This window comes from Astyanax mexicanus, chromosome 12, assembly GCF_023375975.1.
Source record: "Astyanax mexicanus isolate ESR-SI-001 chromosome 12, AstMex3_surface, whole genome shotgun sequence".
Lineage (NCBI taxonomy): Eukaryota > Metazoa > Chordata > Actinopteri > Characiformes > Acestrorhamphidae > Astyanax > Astyanax mexicanus.
In genome coordinates, this window is record NC_064419.1 from 12,846,563 (window position 1) to 12,865,997 (window position 19,435).

Sequence of the window (19,435 nt, forward strand, 5' to 3'; positions counted from 1 at the left end):
TGCTCCATGTAAAGTGGGCGGAGCTAGGGGGGAAGTGACGATAGGGGGTTGTTGCTCTGGGGGAACTCACCTATTAGTGCAGATGCACACAAGTATAAATTGTCACACTGCAGTTTTTTCAATATTTTTTTCGATAATCTCATCAGAATGTAAATGCATGCTCAGGTAGGTTAAGGTCTGGTGAATACAAATAAAATGTTCCAATTCCCCCTGATGAAGTCCTGAATGAACGTGTGTTTTAGATTATAGCTTTGCTGCATGAAGATTCCTTTTCTGACCAATTCAACTGCATGTGTTTAAATAAGTTTTGCCTCTAGATGGATTATAGAGCCCAAGCCCAAGCTATTAACACTACCTCCACCATGCTTGATTGAAAAGCTTGTATGTTTTGTATCTTTCAGGCTAATCTCTGCTTTTCTTAGCAAATTCCAATCTGACTCTCCTTTCTCCTACTGCCGATGAGTGGTTTGCTCTTGTGGTATGTCCCTAATAATGCTGCTAATGAATGTGGTCGTCTTTGAACAGTGGGTTGTGTAAATTTCACTTCACTCTACACCTGCTTTCTCTCATAGACGACTCTCTGGACTTTGAACAACTTTGAAATTGTTGAACCTAATCGAAGGCTCTTTGGCTCTTTCCTCGTTGTATTTGTGTGCTTGGGTTTCTGTGATGATCAGCATTGCTGTGTTTGCAGATGTTTGTTCCTTGTCCTTGAAAATATTGGTTTTGTGGTTAAAATTTGAGGAATAAGGTCAAATGCAGCCTTCTCACTTTTCTTCTATCCTCTAAATATGATACAGTGGTATCTGTAATCATTTCAAATTTCTGATACAGCAAAATGAAGAAAAGACTGAACAATGGGCCTTATTCTAATTTTAATGTTTTCCTTTTTCTCTATATTAGAGCATGAAATACTACATATGAAGCGCAAATTTTGTTAATGCTCTTTCCATAAGTAATGTCAGCATCTTAAACTCTACAAAATGCACAACACAATAAGATACAGCACCATTTATTGTGAAATTCCTCATTTGTTGACCTTTTGTCAGCTATTGTCAACAGTTCAGTAATATGAAATAAAATATTATGATTGTCATAAAATGGCAAGATGTTCAGTTCATGATTAAGAACTGGCAAAATATGCTGACATTACCTTGTTGACAGAGCATTAGGGACAATTAAAAGCACTATTTTTGCTTCAAATGTAGTATTTCATGATCTATGAGTTACAATATGTTTAAGTATGACAATATAATGAATTCTGGAAAAGGGGTTTGTTTAATCAAACCATAAAAAGGTTTGTCTAATGAGTAGGAGGTTATAGCAACATGGATGCTTCCTTTTCTGATTAGATAACAGCTGATAAATAAGCTATTAACATTGGAGCTTGTCAGAGCAATGTTATGCTGAGAAAAATGCATCTTTTACTTTGTTTTTCTGTGATTTTTTTAGCAAACTTACAATACAAAAAATGGTATGTTATAAATATTAGTTGTTTAGTAGAGGAATATTGAACATATGAAGTTTATATAGCATTTATTTTCATACATTGACCATGAAAACTTCTAGTATTGTTAAACAGAAATATTGCAATATTTTATGCTAATTTAATTTGTTTATTTATTGCTCCTCAGGGTTCCGATTTTAGGAGTCCAACCAAGAAGTCCCCTGCTGCTGTGCCTGAACATGGAGGCTCCTCCCACCTCTGTGGGGGACTCCGCCCCCGAAATCCAAAAACAGCACCGGTTTGACGAGCCAGGGTCCAACTCCTGCTCTGCGGATAAACTTGCACTTAACTCTTCTCAGAGTTCAGAGGAAACTGCGTTAGACTGTTTACGAATAGACTGTGCCAACGACGAACTCGACCACGGCAAGGAGCCGGACGTTAACCACAGCGACACAGATGGTAACCACAGTGATGTGGAGCACATCCTCAGTGAACTGGAGCGTAACCATAGTGACACAGAACATGATGGCGGGGCTTTAATTGAGGCCCCCTGTGAAGCGCAGGATAACGACGTGACTCCACGTGAATCCAGCGGAAAAATACCAAATCGGGACAGCGGGATCGATAGCCCGTCTTGTGGAGGCGACGGAGAGGTGTTTCCAAACGAGGTCCCCATCGAAGAGGAGGAGAGGAACGACAGCATTGCTACAGAAACGGAGAGCGTGTCCTGTATCACCACCGAAAATAAGCGGGACTCGACGCAGGACGAAGACAGTGACTTGGACGAGGGAAGCAGTGAAGAACCAGAGAGTCTTGAAGGCAAAGTAAGATTGAACATTTTCCCATACTGAAGATACTTACATACATCTGAATAGAACAGCCTACAGGTAGAGAGCCAGAAGGTAACATAGACACGGAGGCATCTTCAGTTTTTACATATAAAATGTAGTAGCAGTAAAAGAAAGCCAACAAACAGAGCTAGCAGCAGCAGCGCAGACCAGAGTAGCAGAGCACAGACAAATAGACATACATACATACTAGGGCTGTAACAGTACAGAAAAGTTGCGGTTTGGTATAAACCCCACGGTTCGGTGCACTTTCGATACAGTTTCATTACGGTTGGTGAAAAAATAAAGAGGCTGATCATTCTGTATAGCCTTACTTCTATTAACTTCATTATAACAATGGATTTTCGTTATAACAATGTTTTGTTTTTTGGGGGATGGAATGTTGTAACGGGGCTCGAGCTCTTTTATTAAATTCTTGAAACCAGGGTTCTCTCCTACTGTCATCAGGAGAGGATCCATCTTTTGGATCTTGTTGGAACAAACAAACAGTTAGCATAATTGTGACACTTTATTAAAAACAAAAGCAACTACATTACTTTAACTGTTTAAACTACAAATATTTTTTTCCTAAGCATATTACTAGAGAGAGAGAGAGATATATAGAGAGAGATATATGTATCTATATAGAGAGAGAGGGCGAGAGAAAGAGAGAGGTGTGAGAGAGAGAGAGGGCACTCACACATGTAAGAGAGAGAGATAGAGAGAGAGAGAGAGAGAGAGAGAGAGAGAGAGAGAGAGAGAGAGAGAGAGGGGGCAAGAGAAGGTGTAAGAGAGAGAGCGTGAGAGGGCGAAAGAGAGTCTCCTAAAGGCTGTAGCGTGTATTCTGTGTGCGTATAGCAAACTGAACCGTGACCCCCGTACTGTGATGGTTCGCAAAGAATACACGTACCGTTACACCCCTTATACATACATACAACAATGTTCAGTTTTTTTTCATTAGAGCATTAAATCAGTATGAATGGGGACCCCAAGAACAAAAGCATTCTGAAATTTGTGTTTAGATTTTAATTATTCTGCTTCTCGCTCTTTCTCATTTGTCTTAAAAAAAAAAAACATTGAATACGAAATAGAAACTATTTCACTATTGGACCCCTCTGTGTATATACAGAATGTACAATTAAATGTAAGAACTGTACACACCCACATGCATACTGTACATGATTACTGTTTATTTACTTAAATTAACAAAAACAACTAATGTGACACATGAAGAAATTTAAGGCTTATGTAATATTAGCTTTTTTTCTCAGTATGTCCAAAACTGTGGTTCGGTTCCGCTGGTTCTTTAACTAGATGACCTGTTGTCAATTCTGCTTGAATTAGAATATTAAGGCCTGAAATGTATAAAGTTTTCTGTACCTTTAATTTTCCTTACACTACATTAGTTGGTGTTAATAGATAAATAAGGTAGTGAACACTGTAGTTCACGGCTCGACCTTCTTGTTGTTTTTTTTCTCTGTGTAAATCCTGATTCTGAGATTCTCAGTAGGATAAAATACTGTATTAACCAGAAACAATAATCAATCAAACATCTTACATCTGTACTAACTTACAGATTGTAAAAGAGCGAGAAAACCGCAGGCAACAGAAGAGTAAAAACAATTGGTTGAAAGATATGAGGACATATCTTATATCGGTATATTTGTGTGGATTACACGTTTAGTTTACTGGGTATGAACAACATGTGTGGTACATTTGTTCCTGTGAAATGGATTGTAGGTAAAACTTGGACAGTTGTAGTTTGGTCCTTGGTGGTAGATGGTCTGATCTAGAATGTTCAGAAAAATGAGAGGTTAAGGTTTTTCTGCTGTGGAGGATTTGTTCAGGTGTACAGTTACTGTGCACATTTTGTCTGTCTACTTCCCCTTCCTATTCAGTCAGTTTGTGACCAGAGGATCTTTGTTCACTAAATGCTATTTGTGCAGCTGTGACACAGACATGCCATTGGGTAAAAAAAAGCTGGGGCTTTTACACAATGTTTTTCACAGCTAGGTTGAGAGCGGTCCACCACCCAAAAATATCCAACCAAGAACGTCTGAGGTTAGAAACCGCTGATGAGCGTTCATGAAGGGCTGCAGGATGGCTAACCTAAATTGTGCATTGGCACCAGATGGGCTATAGAGCAACTATATTGACTTCCTGTTTATTCCATCTTATACCTTAACTTCCTTCATGAAGTGACGTTGGTGTGGTCTTGACAAATCTCCCTAAGGACGTGTTGGATGGTGCTGTGGTCCATGATGGTATGTGTTACCATGGTCCACTGTTTAAATGGTACTAATGATAACAGACAGTACCTAATAGGTCAGTATAAACAGTTATACTTGGGTAAAAATGAAGATACTTAAACTTGAGTATTAAATATCAACATATTCAGTACAAGTAAAGGGCAAAAGTATTGGAAAACTAGTAGAAGTGCTTTTATATGTTTTATATAAAGTCAACATTTTATTAAAGTCCATTGATAATGAAACAAAAACACTTTTACAAAATAAACCTTAAAGCATTATGCACATGCTTGACTGTGAGTGTGTGTAGCTGGGTACGTTTTGTATGTTGCAATTGCTTATTTGCTAAATTGTTGTAATTTCTTTGCTGTTGCAGTAATGAAAAGCTGCAGAGGATGCATTTATGCATTACATTTATTCATATGTAGTGGAGCAAAAGTAAAAGTCAACAAAAGCAATTACGCTTGAGTAAAGTTGAAATGTATGCGGAAATGTGCTGAAGTACAGCAAACAAAAATGTATGCTTTAAAAACCTGTAGACCACTGTTGTGGTGTGCATCTTTAATAAATGAGGCTCTCCAAGGGTTCTTTAGTGAAGGCAACAGTGGTGTGTGAATATATAGAATTGAGACTAAACTGTAAGTAAACGAGAACAGTGATTAGCATCATGTCTAACTTGCTCACTATGTGTGTTTTTGCTATGAAAAAATAAAGAGCAGGAAGGAACGGGTAGTATTACTCTGGAAGTCGTAGATCCATCATCCATCACTGACTGTGAAAATGAGCTGTTCCCTTACAGCAACTGTTAGAAATGATATCTCTTTAATGTGTCACTTTAAAACTACAGAGTAAAATACATGTTTTGAAAGCTTAAAAGTTTGAAAGCTGATGCCTTCAATTATTTTAAAATAATTGTATTCTAATTGAATCATCGTGAGGTCATAGGTGTACAAGCCTAATGTCTGTCTAGACCAATCTTTTTTTACTCTTCATTTTCTAAATAAAACCCAGCCTCCTGATTCAGAGTTGTGAAAATACAGAACAAAGAGCAGTATTACAGGGTTGGTACAGGGATAGGCCCGGGACTGCTTTTACAGAAACTCAAGAACAAAGAAGTGAAAAGGTCTGGGAGCTGTTGGCTTATTGAATGGTGCTTTCCCACAGAAGCCTTCTGATCTAGGACCAGTTTTCCTTAGCGTTAAATATGGCTTGTCTTTGAGAACTTGAGGAGACTTTGAATAGGGAAGGTCATTGAGGCTATCAGAGTAATCAATGTCTTTTATAGAGCTGAGGGATCACTTAAAGAAACTTGAACTGTATGGATGTGTTCCTTCACAACAGTTAAATACTTGGATACCTATGGTTCCTGTATATTGTGGTTCACTGTTACAGTAACGGCCCTGTCTTACACCCTGCAAAGGTCACGCCACGATGTTCATTGCTATCTTACACCCCGTTGACGTTCTATTTTTTCACTTTTCACCTGCATTATTTACAAAGCCACAGTGCTTCGGAATATATCTATGCTGATGGGTGTGCTGTCTTGAAGTGAGGTGTGTTCAGGTAAATTTCTGACATATTGCTAACTTGGCGGTGAAAAACACAGGTGCACCACGATTTAAACCCTGACAACAAGCAAACGTCCATACCTATCTTTAGCCACATGAACACACAGCAGCACAAACCCAACTTCTACATTAACAATAAACAGAAAACTAAATAAGATAACTAAATTGCTGTTCCCGTAAATAAGCTGCTTGCACACCTTGAGCAGGTGAGTTTCCTCCGCTGAAAAGAGCAGAAGAATTGCACCTTTAAAATAGCAATCTGACAAAGTCAAAGCATGTCTGGCTTTTAAAGGGAATGGCAAGTGACACAATAATTGGTTTATTACATTTTACACCCAAAAATATCCACACTCATCATTAATTAAGAGGATAAGTACATGCCTTTTGCGAGTTTCGAGACACAAGATGTACTTTTCCCATTGACACGCCCTATATGCAGCCGCACAGTGCACTGTTCGCCTATAGATCACTAAAATAGCCCCTTTACTGTGTACACATTTCACCTAGAACACATGTGATCCTGTTTCAACATTGATTCTGCTGTTCCTGACTGAGACACACAGTGATGGACCTTGTCTATTTAGTTGTCCAAATCAAAAACTTTACAAGAAAAGCAATTCCTGTTGCATCTTTCAGTGGAAGATTTGGCTAACCAATATATCTGAGCTATCAGATCATTTTTATCATTTAACTACCCGATTGAAGCTTGTTCCTGGTTATCAGTAGTAAAGATTCAAATTTCAAAGCTTCAGAAAGTTCTTACATCAGAATAAGAATCCTAAAAACACTTAAAAACTTACAAATTAATTGTTACATATACCATATATAGTGGTAAACTTGAGAAAAGTGAGGTTTGTGTATTATAAGTTGTTTGTGTTGTTGCCAAATGTCTAGTAATAGAGGTAACAAATTAAATGTACAAATTAAATGTATGAGTATAAATAAAGTAATCTACCTACAGCCCTTCCAACAATGGACTGCTTTGCCAAAAGCTTTGAAAATTTATGGATAGTCCTTAAACAAGCAGCATGTACTAGATAATGTTACAGAACTAGAAGCATTTTGCACAGGTGAATGAGCGGAAAGCCCCAAACAGCACTTAAAATATCTGACAGTTGAAGATGGGAAATAGATAATAAGTGGAAATAAAATTATGCGAAAGCTTAAAATATTAAAGAAACACCTAACTAAAGTAAAAGATATTCAAACCAGGGCTTCACAAATTCATGTAAAGTCAAACCGAGAGTGTGGCTCTGAGTGAAAATGAGAGAAAAAGGGCGAGAGATATTTTCAGAGCAGGGGAGAGAAAGAGAGAGAGACTTTAACTTTAGGAGAGTCAATAGGCCAGGTGTGTGGAGATGGATTTAGTTCTTTATGTGGTCCTCTTCACAGAAACCGCCCTACACACACACACACACACACACACAAAACACACCCTAACGGTCTGATGCTAACCTTTCTTCCACCCTAATCTCAGCAGCAGCATGCACATACATGTATTAGGATTTTCCAGTGCACCTAAGGGTGGGTGACAGCAAGTGTGAAATATGGCTACCACAGTTCAATTTTAAAACACTGGGAGAGGGTTGCCTGCCCCGCCCACAGCTCCTAAGCTTACCAGGGTTACCAGGTTGAGAAAAAGTCAAACTTTAAAGTCTGTTATATATTTTTGCTGGTTAGGTAGTAAACAGCACATCTTGACCCATTTGCTTCTCTGCTTTGACTGATAGCAGTACACGTTAACATGTAGCAAGATGATGCTCTTTAGCAATAGTCTGAATCACTTAAGCTTTTTTAACACTTACTGCTTTGATAACCCAGCTGCACGCTGTCCTGAATATGAAATTACTTAAAATGGTCATCTCTACTAGTGGTTGGGTTAAATTACCTAGCTAAGGCTAGGCAACGTTAGCTGAAGCTCAGTGCTTACCTGTTTACCTGCTTACCAGTCCTTCTGGGATCTTGGATGTCTTCATCTATTCAGCTTTTTCAGAAGGATGCTGAGGCTTCAGCAAGCAGTTTTTACCCTGTAGTGTTTTCATACCTGGTAATCTTGGATGTCGTAATAGGACTGGGGAATGGATAAACTGGATCAGAGGCTTATACAAACACAGATTTTTACTCTGTAACTTACATTTTAAATAAAAGTCAAGTGACATCTGTCCAATTAAACTTCGCATGATTGCTTAGCAACTTATCATCTCTATTGATCCCTACTAGTGGTTATGATCAATTACCTGGATAAGGTTAGGCAACCTTAGCTGCAGCTCAGTGCTTATCTGTTCAGGAGGAAATTAGATAGCTTGGCAACAGAACTTCTCTAAGATGTCTTTATCTATCAATATCTATCATATCTATTTTACTCTCTTTTTGGTCATAGAGCTTTTTAAGAAGAATGCCGAGGCTTCAGCAGTTAACTGACACCAGTTATAACGTATCATATTTGCTTAATATCTGCTAAAACATCCTGGTTGTTTTGAGTTAGTTCCAAACATATAAAACAATTTATCAAGAAAAATAATCAGTAAATTACCTCATGAATTCCTGTATGGATTGACTGTGTGTTTTTGGGACTGATATTGATCGTCGATTGTCGTTTAATATGATGGGTCTATTGCTAATACCGATTAAGGGCAGGGCTGAATACCAGATTTACCTTTACATTACAAAACTGGCTCTTATGGGTTTCTGTAGCCGTGCATAAGTTTCATATTTTATCTAGTGTTTTTTTTTTTAATATAATTTTATTTCTAATTTTTCCCATTTTCTCCCCAATTTACACGGCCAATTACCCAACTCACTCATTAGGACTCCCCCTATCACTAGTAATGCCGCAACACACCAGGAGGGTGAAGACTAGCACATGTTTCCTCCGATACACGTGAAGCCAGCCACCGCTTCTTTTCGAGCTGCTGCTGATGCAGCATTACCGAGCAGCCAGCGCGCTCAAATGAAAGCACAGCGCCTCGGTTCCAGTACATCAGCTCACAGACGCCCTGTGCTGCAGACATTACCCTGGGAGTGATGTGGGGAGAGAGCGCCACCTACCCACCCAGAGGGAGCAGGGCCAATTTTGCTCCCTCTGACGCCGGCAGCTTGATGGCAAAGTTCATCTAGTGTTTTAACAAGGAACTGCATTGGCCTGTGACCAATGACCCTCGCTCAAGCTGCTGTAAACCTTAACTCACTAATATGATCGGATTTGCTCTTGTGGTGAGCTAATTAGATAAATACTAACATATTACTCATATTTTATATACTTGAACCTCCTAAGACCTGAACTGTTGCATGGCATGCATTTTCTATTTCTCTTTGCTATTTGGGCTTATTGGCACCTGATTAGTGTAAAAACAAAGAGTTATCTTTTTCCATGATGTAGTTTCTGAGAAAAATTAAATACACATATGAGGACTTTCGTTTTATATTTTGATAGAACACAATTAAGTCACAATTAGTAATATTAGTGATGGGCAAAATATTTATTTTGTGCCTGAACACAGCAGCATTTTTGTTGCCTTGTTGTAAAATAAAAGTAGAAACAATGATTGTGCTCCTTTGAGCAATATGGCTCATTTGAATAACAAACTAAAAATTGCAAACATTTATTGTATTTACTGTTCATAAAAAAATTTGAACAAAATTGACGTGTGAAACTCCTCAGCCACCACTAGGGGACAGTATAATGGCCTCATAAGAGGACACCAGGCACTCCTTGTAGAGTGAAATTTAGTTTTCTGGTCTAGACAACCCAGAATGTGATGTCCACACATGTGGACGCCAGATCCTAGGAGGATAATTATATATACTTATTTATAGCCAATTGATTCTTCCATTTCTTTATTTCTAATACACTCACATACTTCTGATTTATCCCAACAACAGCTGTCCTGTTTCCTGACATCCCAGGCTGTGTTAACTGTAATTATTTAATGGAAGTTTAAGGCGTGTGTGTGTGTGTGTGAGGCAGAGGCAGCTGACATGATAGTTTTTAATGACTTGGTTGTCACACAGGATGTGGGCAAGAGCTTGCTGCATGCTGCATGAGAAAGAGAGAGAAAGAGAGCGAGATAGTGAGTGAGTGCAGAGAGGTCACTGGGTAGAAAGATAGACAGAGTAGCAGAGCTCATCTTTAACCTGTGACTGACAGAAAGCCCTATCATTTACTGTCTGTAGGAGTGTGTACAAATAAATGTGTGTGTGTGTGTGTGTGTGTGTGTGTGTGGTCAAACATCTTGTTTTATTGTCAGACATATCAAACCACACATTCTGTTACATATATCCTCCCGTTTCCTGACATGTGAGGCTCTGCCATGTGTGCGAGCATGTGAGTCTCATTATCACAGCAGTACAGACATTAACCCCTCTGTGTTTATGGATGAAAAATAAACTTACATCTTCACTAAAATGTTTTGTTGTAATTGAAAGCACACAGTGTCTCGTCCAAAATGCCTCGGTACAATTTCTCTTCACTGGAACAATGTCTGAGTCATGGTCAGCCCCTGAAAAATAGAAACAACCATGTTGCATTATCCCTCCTCTACCAAACTTTACAGTTAGTACAATACAATCAGATAGGTAACATTTTCCTAGAATTGACTATAGACTAGGGGCGAAACGATTACTCGAGTAATTTGAGTTACTGGATTTAAAAAATTGATCAAGTAATTTTCTGTGCCTCGAGTAATTGTTTATTTAATAAACCAGGAAGAAGGAGCAGGCAGCGGAGGTTTTAGTCGAGAAGAGGGTATTTTGAAGCGGCGAGGGAAAAGAGCGACAACTTATGAGGAAAATTGGCAATAAAAATGCAGCATTTTAGGCTGGACAACGTGTTATTGGTTGAGCCGAGAGAAGGTAAATATAACATAACAATGATTAATGAGATTAACATTAATGTACCTAAATAACATAACGAAAGCGCTGTGGAGCGCTGATTATTAGAAATACTGTATAATGTGTGATTAGTTCATAAAAACAGATAATTCCGGTCTAAATACAGACTTTATGTAAGTGAACACAGCGCTGAGGAGTTTATAAACAAATTCTTGTCAATTCATGGCTTGGTAAGACGAACTGGAAACATCTCTGCTGTTCAGAAGCTAAGATGCACAACATAATGCAAATGTTTGCCTTTTTTATGGATTAATTCCCTATAGTTTTTATACTTATAAGAAATCCTTGTTGAAAATAATTTAACTTAATTTATTAAAGTACTAATTATTAAACTATTATTACTCCTTTATTAATTACTCTTTAAGCAAACAAATATGTTTTATCCGATTACTCGATTAATTGAATCGATTTTTCAGTAGAGTACTCGATTACTAAAATAATCGATAGCTGCTTTCCTACTATAGACTGTATATAAGAATGGACAGCATGATGTCTATGAGCACAACAGGGGTTGAAAAGTGAAGCCACTACATCTCTTACGCCCTCTGGTGGCTGGGCTCCAGTACAACTTTTAACCCTGTCTATTTCACTAAATTTCAACTAAATAAGAGATGGCGGGATCTTTCATCTAAAATTACACATCCAGGATTTATTTTTGGAAGTTGGGTTCTGCACATTCTGCAAGCCCCCCTCCTGTGTTAATAACCCCCAATGTCTTTCTTTACAGATAATTCGTTTTATAGGAGTTTTTGATCATGGAATTTAAAGGGGTGTGGCGATGTGGTGATTGACAGCTGAGGGCAAGTTGATTGACAGGTCGCCTGAGAGTGTAAACACGCTCAGTCGCGGAGCTCACAGTCAGATCTTTCTGACATTCGGATTTTACTGTTAAAAATGACATTTCTGAAGTAAAGCAACGGCTTGTTCAGCAGTTAACTGATGTAACAGACCCTCAGGGAAACGTTCTCTGCAGTTTTTCGGTATGTGGATAATTTCCCTTCATCAGTTCATTCATAGTTTGTTCTTCTTCCTAATTTTAGTGTCTAGGTTAGGTTTTTAATCTAGTGTTAGGTGCTTAACGCTAATGCTAACTAGTTAACTAGCTTAGCCAACTCAGGTTAGCGTAGTTAGGTAACTTGTTTAGTGAAAATGATGGTGAAACACAAAGTAATTGAGGGCTAGTATTAAATTTTTTCACACTGAATAAAATAAAGAGATATTTATGGTCTAATTAGCTATTACATATAAACAGGGTTTTATTAAATATAATGCATCGAAGCATGTAAGGTAAACTATTGTTTTATCTAGAGTTAAATCACAGTGGAGGATGCTATGCAAACTATTTAAAATTTCTACTGATAAATATTCTTTTTTTTTTTTCCAATTTTGAAGACTAACACATGCTTCCTCCAATACGTGTGAGCTTCTTTTCGAGCTGCTGTTGATGCAGCATTGCCGAGCAGTCAGCGCGCTCGGAGGAAAGCGCAGCGACTCAGTTCTGATACATCAGCTCACAGACGCCCTGTGCTGCAGACGTCACCCTAGGAGTGATGTGGGGAGAGAGTGCCATCTACCCACCCGGAGGGAGCAGGGCCAATTTTGATCCCTCTAAACACCGGCAGCTTGATGGCAAAGCTGCATGAGTGGGGGTTCGAACCTGCAACCTCCCGCTCATAGTGACAGCGCTTCAGACCGCTGAACCACTCGGCGCCCCAATTATTCATTATTATCGGTTAACGTTAACGTTAGGTTGCTAAGTTGTGAACAGGAGTCTAGAAGATAGACTTTTTAATCATTTTGCCTAATTCACAGTCTATTGTACGGCAGGTCTGCTGAGGGACCGCAAGGTGGCAGCTTCCATTTCGACCAAAAATGACGTAATGAGAGTGAATGGGGACGTCCTGTCCACACTTATATACAGTCAATGGAATTGACCAAACGTAGACTCATCCATTAGACTGTCAGATAGAGAAATGTGATTTTTCACTCCACAGAACATGTTTCCACTTCTCCAGAGTTTAGTGGTGATGTGACAGTAGCCAAATCATTATGGCCGGAGGAGTTGCTCACAACATCTCGACAGCTGCAAGGCTTTGGAGTCTGTAGTCAGAAACAACTGATGGGGGTCTGAGAAGAGACAAACCACAAACTGCTGATAGGTTTTTTAAACAATCAATGTTTATTGGCACAACAAAAACACTACTGTGGTGCAGAATTTTATAATGATGGTTGTTATAATGACGGTTTATATGTTCACATACCCACAGACTTGTTAAAGTACCTATGTTAACACCTACCATAGAAAAGCTAGTATCTGAACTGGATCTGAATGGCTCATTTCCTGTAATAGTATTTCCTGAATGTAGTTTCAATCATCTGTGCGCTGCTGTGTAGGATCTAGTTTTAAGGTTTAGATGCCAAATATCACAAAGCACCATGGCAGCTTACAGTTGATGAAGATTACATAGAGTGTGCTGGGCATAAGGAGGATTTCCTAAGGTTAAGGCAACAATAGTAATGTTGTCGAGAAGTCGAACTCCGCAGGAATTAAGACAAATTAGACAAGAGGATAAAGGGAAGGGTGCATATCATAATCATGCCCGAGTTAGGCTGTTGATTGATGCTAATTATTTGCAAACATTTATATTCAAAAAAGATAAAAAATAATTAGTTAAATTACCCCCCCCCCCCTTCACAGGACTATTTATCCTTTATTTTTTATTTCTTTACAAGAGTCATTGTATTTAAATGTAGATGGATGGAGGAAGATCAATGATCACAAGCTATCAAACCAAACAGAACTGCTTGAATTTTTGCATCGGGAGTGACATAAAGTTATCCAAAAGCAGTGTGTAAGACTGGTGGAGGAGAACATGCCAAAAAAGTGTTATTCCACCAAACATTAATTTCTGAACTCTTAAAACTTTATGAAAATGAACTTTTTTTCTTTGCGTATTTAAGCACTTAAGCATCTTTTTTAGTTTTTTTCTTTCTGTAAATAATGCTCTAAATGATAATATTTTTATTTGGAATTTGGGATAAATGTTGTCTGTAGTTTATAGAATAAAACAACAGTGAATGTTTTTTACTTAAATATATACCTATAAAAAGCAAAATCAAAGAAACTGATTCAGAAACTGAAGTGGTCTCTTATTTTTTTTTTCAGTGCTTTATATGCATACACATATATGTGTATATCCATATATGCATGTGTACTTAAATATAGCTAAACAGAAAACATATGTGCAATTTAACCTAAAGATGTTCACCTACTTTTTTGTATTGTCTATCTTGTGTTTAATTATGTTATTTACTTTAGTGTTTAAATTAGATGTGTCCAAATTGAGTCTAAATCTGTGTTTCTGATTGGTTCTGAGAGTGTGTCTATACACAGTCTATTAATAGTGAGTCTATTAATAGATTATTTCAGTGACAGTGCACATGGTCATGTTTTTTATTGTAAAAATATTGTTTGCATGGTTACATTACGATTATAAGGATAGCTATATATGTATTTAACAATTACTTATCTAATTTGTTTTTATCTTGCAGTCTGAGTCTCAGAAGCTGTTCAACATTGCCCAGGAGCTGCTCCACACAGAGGAAGCTTACGTCAAAAGACTCAACCTTCTGGACCAGGTAACACACACACACACACACACACATTCAAATAAAGCATGCAGCATCACCTGTCATGCTTTATATTAGTTTTCTCAGTTTATTATCTCTTTATTAAGTGTCTGTGTTTGAGCTGGTTGATACGGGCAGTACAGTACTTGGATAGTAACATTACTCACTCATGTATTTACCCTATATATTTATTATATAATTATCTAGCAATCAGAAAAAAATGTATCATATGAATAATGATTTTAACTGCAGTCTAATTTACTTACCGACATATTTGTTGGGCTGTCATATGGACATATGGCTCATGTTTTAAACAAGCTTGAATAACATGTTATATTTTTTACTTTACATTTAAATCAATGTGTAAATAAATATATTATTGGGACAGCTTAATATAATTTTACTGTGAATTAAACAATTTCTTCAACACTACAAAACAACTTATAGGTCCATAATAAAAGATTGCGTGGCCTCTATAATTCACCTATATAGTTTGCCAGTTGTGAAAAGATATGCAGAATTTGCATTTTACTGTTTAAATGTTTCCTTTAGGCCTGTCATGATAATTTTTTTGTGAAAGACATATATTTTGGAAATATATTTATTCCAGAAATTATTGCAATAAGCAATATTTTTTTTGTCTTTTTTTATACATTTATTTAAATTTTTGATTCTATTTTCCTCCTAATTTACAAGAGCAATTACCCAAACCACTCATCATGACTCCCTCTATCACTAGTGATGTCACTATTAAACACCAGGTGGGTGAAGACTAGCACATGCCTCCTCCAACACATGTGAAGTCAGCATTAACGAGTAGCATCACAGCAAAGCACAGCGACTCTGTTCCAATACATCAGCTCACAGATGCCTCGTGCTGATAAACCTTAGTAGTGATAATGAGTGATAATAGGAGAGTGCACCATCTACCCACCCAGAGAGAGTAAGGCCAATTGTCCTCTCTCAGGGCTCTGGCAGCTGATGGCAAGCTACAGGAACGGGATTCGAACCAGCAATCCTCTGATCGTAGTGGGGGCTCCTAACCCGCTGGATAACTCGGACCTTCTATTGTTGTCATTTTAATATTATTTTCATTTCCACTAACATAATAAATATAAAATAGAATAACAAAATATACACTACCGTTCAAAAGTTTGGGGTCACATTGAAACGTCCTTATTTTTGAAGGAAAAGCACTGTACTTTTCAATGAAGATAACTTTAAACTAGTCCTAACTTTAAACAAATACACTCTGTACATTGCTAATGTGGTAAATGACTATTCTAGCTGCAAATGTCTGGTTTTGGTGCAATATCTACATAGGTGTATAGAGGCCCATTTCCAGCAACTATCACTCCAGTGTTCTAATGGTACAATGTGTTTGCTCATTGGCTCAGAAGGCTAATTGATGATTAGAAAACCCTTGTGCAATCATGTTCACACACCTGAAAACAGTCTAGCTCATTACAGAAGCTACAAAACTGACCTTCCTTTGAGCAGATTGAGTTTCTGGAGCATCACATTTGTGGGGTCAATTAAACGCTCAAAATGGCCAGAAAAAGAGAACTTTCATCTGAAACTCGACAGTCTATTCTTGTTCTTAGAAATGAAGGCTATTCCATGCGAGAAATTGCTAAGAAATTGAAGATTTCCTACAACGGTGTGTACTACTCCCTTCAGAGGACAGCACAAACAGGCTCTAACCAGAGTAGAAACAGAAGTGGGAGGCCACGTTGCACAACTAAGCAAGAAGATAAGTACATTAGAGTCTCTAGTTTGAGAAACAGACGCCTCACAGGTCCCCAACTGGCATCTTCATTAAATAGTACCCGCAAAACACCAGTGTCAACATCTACAGTGAAGAGGCGGCTGCGGGATTTTGGGCTTCAGGGCAGAGTGGCAAAGAAAAAGCCATATCTGAGACTGGCTAATAAAAGAAAAAGATTAAGATGGGCAAAAGAACACAGACATTGGACAGAGGAAGACTGGAAAAAAGTGTTGTGGACGGATGAATCCAAGTTTGAGGTGTTTGGATCACAAAGAAGAACGTTTGTGAGACGCAGAACAAATGAAACTAGAAAAGGCAAAGTTCGTGAACGAACTTTAAGTTGGCTTGTCAAATAGTTACTAAGTTGTGTAGTGTGGTGTGGAGTGTGTGGGGTGTGGAGTGGGTTGTGGAGTGTGTTTGGTGTGGTGTGTTTGGAATGTGGGGTGGAGTGTGGGGTGATTTGTGTGTATTAGGTGTGGAGTGTGTGTGGTGTGGAGTGTGTGTGGTGTGGGGTTTGTGTGGTGTGGAGTGTGTGTGGTGTGGGGTATGTGTGGTTTGAAGTGTGTGTGGTGTGGGGTATGTGTGGTTTGAAGTGTGTGTGGTGTGGGGTATGTGTGGTTTGAAGTGTGTGTGGTGTGGGGTTTGTGTGGTGTGGAGTGTGTGTGGTGTGGGGTATGTGTGGTTTGAAGTGTGTGTGGTGTGGGGTATGTGTGCTGTGGAGTGTGTGTGGTGTGGGGTGTGAAGTGTGTGTGGTATGTGTGTGGTGGAGTGTGTGTGGTGTGGGGTATGTGAGCTGTGGAGTGTGTGTGTGGTTTAAAGTGTGTGTGGTGTGGGGTATGAAGTGTGTGTGGTTTAAAGTGTGTGTGGTGTGGGGTTTGTGTGGTGTGTAGTGTGTGTGGTGTGGGGTATGTGTGGTTTGAAGTGTGTGTGGTGTGGGGTATGTGTGGTTTGAAGTGTGTGTGGTGTGGGGTTTGTGTGGTTTGAAGTGTGTGTGGTGTGGGGTTTGTGTGGTGTGGAGTGTGTGTGGTGTGGGGTATGTGTGGTTTGAAGTGTGTGTGGTGTGGGGTATGTGTGGTTTGAAGTGTGTGTGGTGTGGGGTATGTGTGGTTTGAAGTGTGTGTGGTGTGGGGTTTGTGTGGTGTGGAGTGTGTGTGGTGTGGGGTATGTGTGGTTTGAAGTGTGTGTGGTGTGGGGTATGTGTGCTGTGGAGTGTGTGTGGTGTGGGGTGTGAAGTGTGTGTGGTATGTGTGGGGTGGAGTGTGTGTGGTGTGGGGTATGTGAGCTGTGGAGTTTGTGTGTGGTTTAAAGTGTGTGTGGTGTGGGGTATGAAGTGTGTGTGGGGTGGAGTGTGTGTGGTGTGGGCTATGTGAGCTGTGGAGTGTGTGTGGTTTAAAGTGTGTGTGGTGTGGGGTTTGTGTGGTGTGGAGTGTGTGTGTGGTGTGGGTTATGTGTGGTTTGAAGCGTGTGTGGTGTGGGGTATGTGTGGTTTGAAGTGTGTGTGTGTGGTGTGGGGTATGTGTGGTTTGAAGTGTGTGTGTAGTTAGTGTGTGTGTGTGGTGTGGGGTGTGTGTGTGGTGTGGGTTATGTGTGGTTTGAAGCGTGTGTGGTGTGGGGTATGTGTGGTTTGAAGTGTGTGTGTGTGGTGTGGGGTATGTGTGGTTTGAAGTGTGTGTGTAGTTAGTGTGTGTGTGTGGTGTGGGGTGTGTGTGTGGTGTGGAGTGTGTGTGTGGTGTGGGTTATGTGTGGTTTGAAGCGTGTGTGTGTGTGGTGTGGGGTATGTGTGGTTTGAAGTGTGTGTGTAGTTAGTGTGTGTGTGTGGTGTGGGGTGTGTGTGTGGTGTGGGGTGTGTGTGGTTTGAAGTGTGTGTGTGTGGTGTGGGGTATGTGTGGTTTGAAGTGTGTGTGTAGTTAGTGTGTGTGTGTGGTGTGGGGTATGTGTGGTTTGAAGTGTGTGTGGTGTGGGGTATGTGTGGTTTGAAGTGTGTGTGGTGTGGTGTGTGGTGTGTTGTGTGTTGTATTGGTTCTGGTGTGGGTTGTGTTCAGCAGTCTCTTCTCCATACAGATACAGTACTGAGGAGCAGGGCAGAGAGGGGGGCCGTGCGCAGGATCGGCTGGTGTGTGTGAGATGGCCAACATTCCGCCCATTCATTCCTATGGGGAAAGTTCGTACGATAATTTTACGAAAACCGTAAATCGTATCGGTGAGATCAGCATATCGTCTGAAACGTCTCTGCAAGTTCTGTATGTCTTGTGAATTTCGTGGTTCTAGCTTGAAAACTGTGACTTTTAGAGCAGTTTGAAAAAAGTGTGAATGGAAGTCTATGGGGAAAAAAGTGACTTTGACGGAACCGTGCTAGAACCCTGGTTCTCCGATCGCTTAGAAAAGCACAAGCAACTTAAGTGGCTATGGGTTCTACCATCCTGTGAAGTTTGGTGGTTCTAGCTCGAAAACTGTAGGAGGAGTAGCGTTGAGAAATTTTAGCGTAGAATAATAATAATAACTAGAAAAGGCAAAGTTCGTGAACGAACTTTAAGTTGGCTTGGAAAAGTACGCTAATAACGTTGAAAAGTTAAAATGGTTGCTAAGTGGTTGCTAGGTAGTTGTGATCATTACTAAAGTGGTTGCTAAGCGTTTGCTAACGTTTTCCAGGTGGTTGCTTAGGTTTTGCTAAGCAGTTGCTAGGCAGTTGCTAACGTATTCCACACGGTTGCTAAGCAGTTGCTAACGTTTTCCAAGTGGTGGCTAAAGTATAGCTAACTGGTTGCTAGGCAGTTGCTATCATTTCTAAAGTGGTTGCTAAGCAGTTGCTAGGCAGTTGCTAACATATTCCACATGGTTGCTAAGTGGTTGCTAGGCAGTTGCTAACATTTTCCAGGTGGCTGATAAGATGTTGTTAAGTGGTTGCTAGGCAGTTGCTATAATTTCTTAAGTGGTTGCTAGGCAGTTGCTATAATTTCTAAAGTGGTTGCTAGGCAGTTGCTAACGTTTTCCTAGTGGTTGCTAAGGTGTTGCTAAGTGGTTGCTAGGCAGTTGCTATCATTACTAAAGTGGTTGCT

At 39.4% G+C, this 19,435-nt stretch overlaps 1 protein-coding gene across 1 annotated transcript in view; it reads left to right on the forward strand.

Moving 5' to 3' along the window:
• fgd (faciogenital dysplasia) overlaps positions 1 to 19,435 on the forward strand; it is a 129,416-nt gene that overhangs the window by 73,135 nt on the left and 36,846 nt on the right. Inside the window, exons 4-5 of the mRNA XM_049485689.1 lie at positions 1,635 to 2,271; positions 14,534 to 14,620. Of these exons, the coding sequence (XP_049341646.1) occupies positions 1,635 to 2,271; positions 14,534 to 14,620 (724 nt within the window). The remainder of the gene's footprint in view (positions 1 to 1,634; positions 2,272 to 14,533; positions 14,621 to 19,435) is intronic.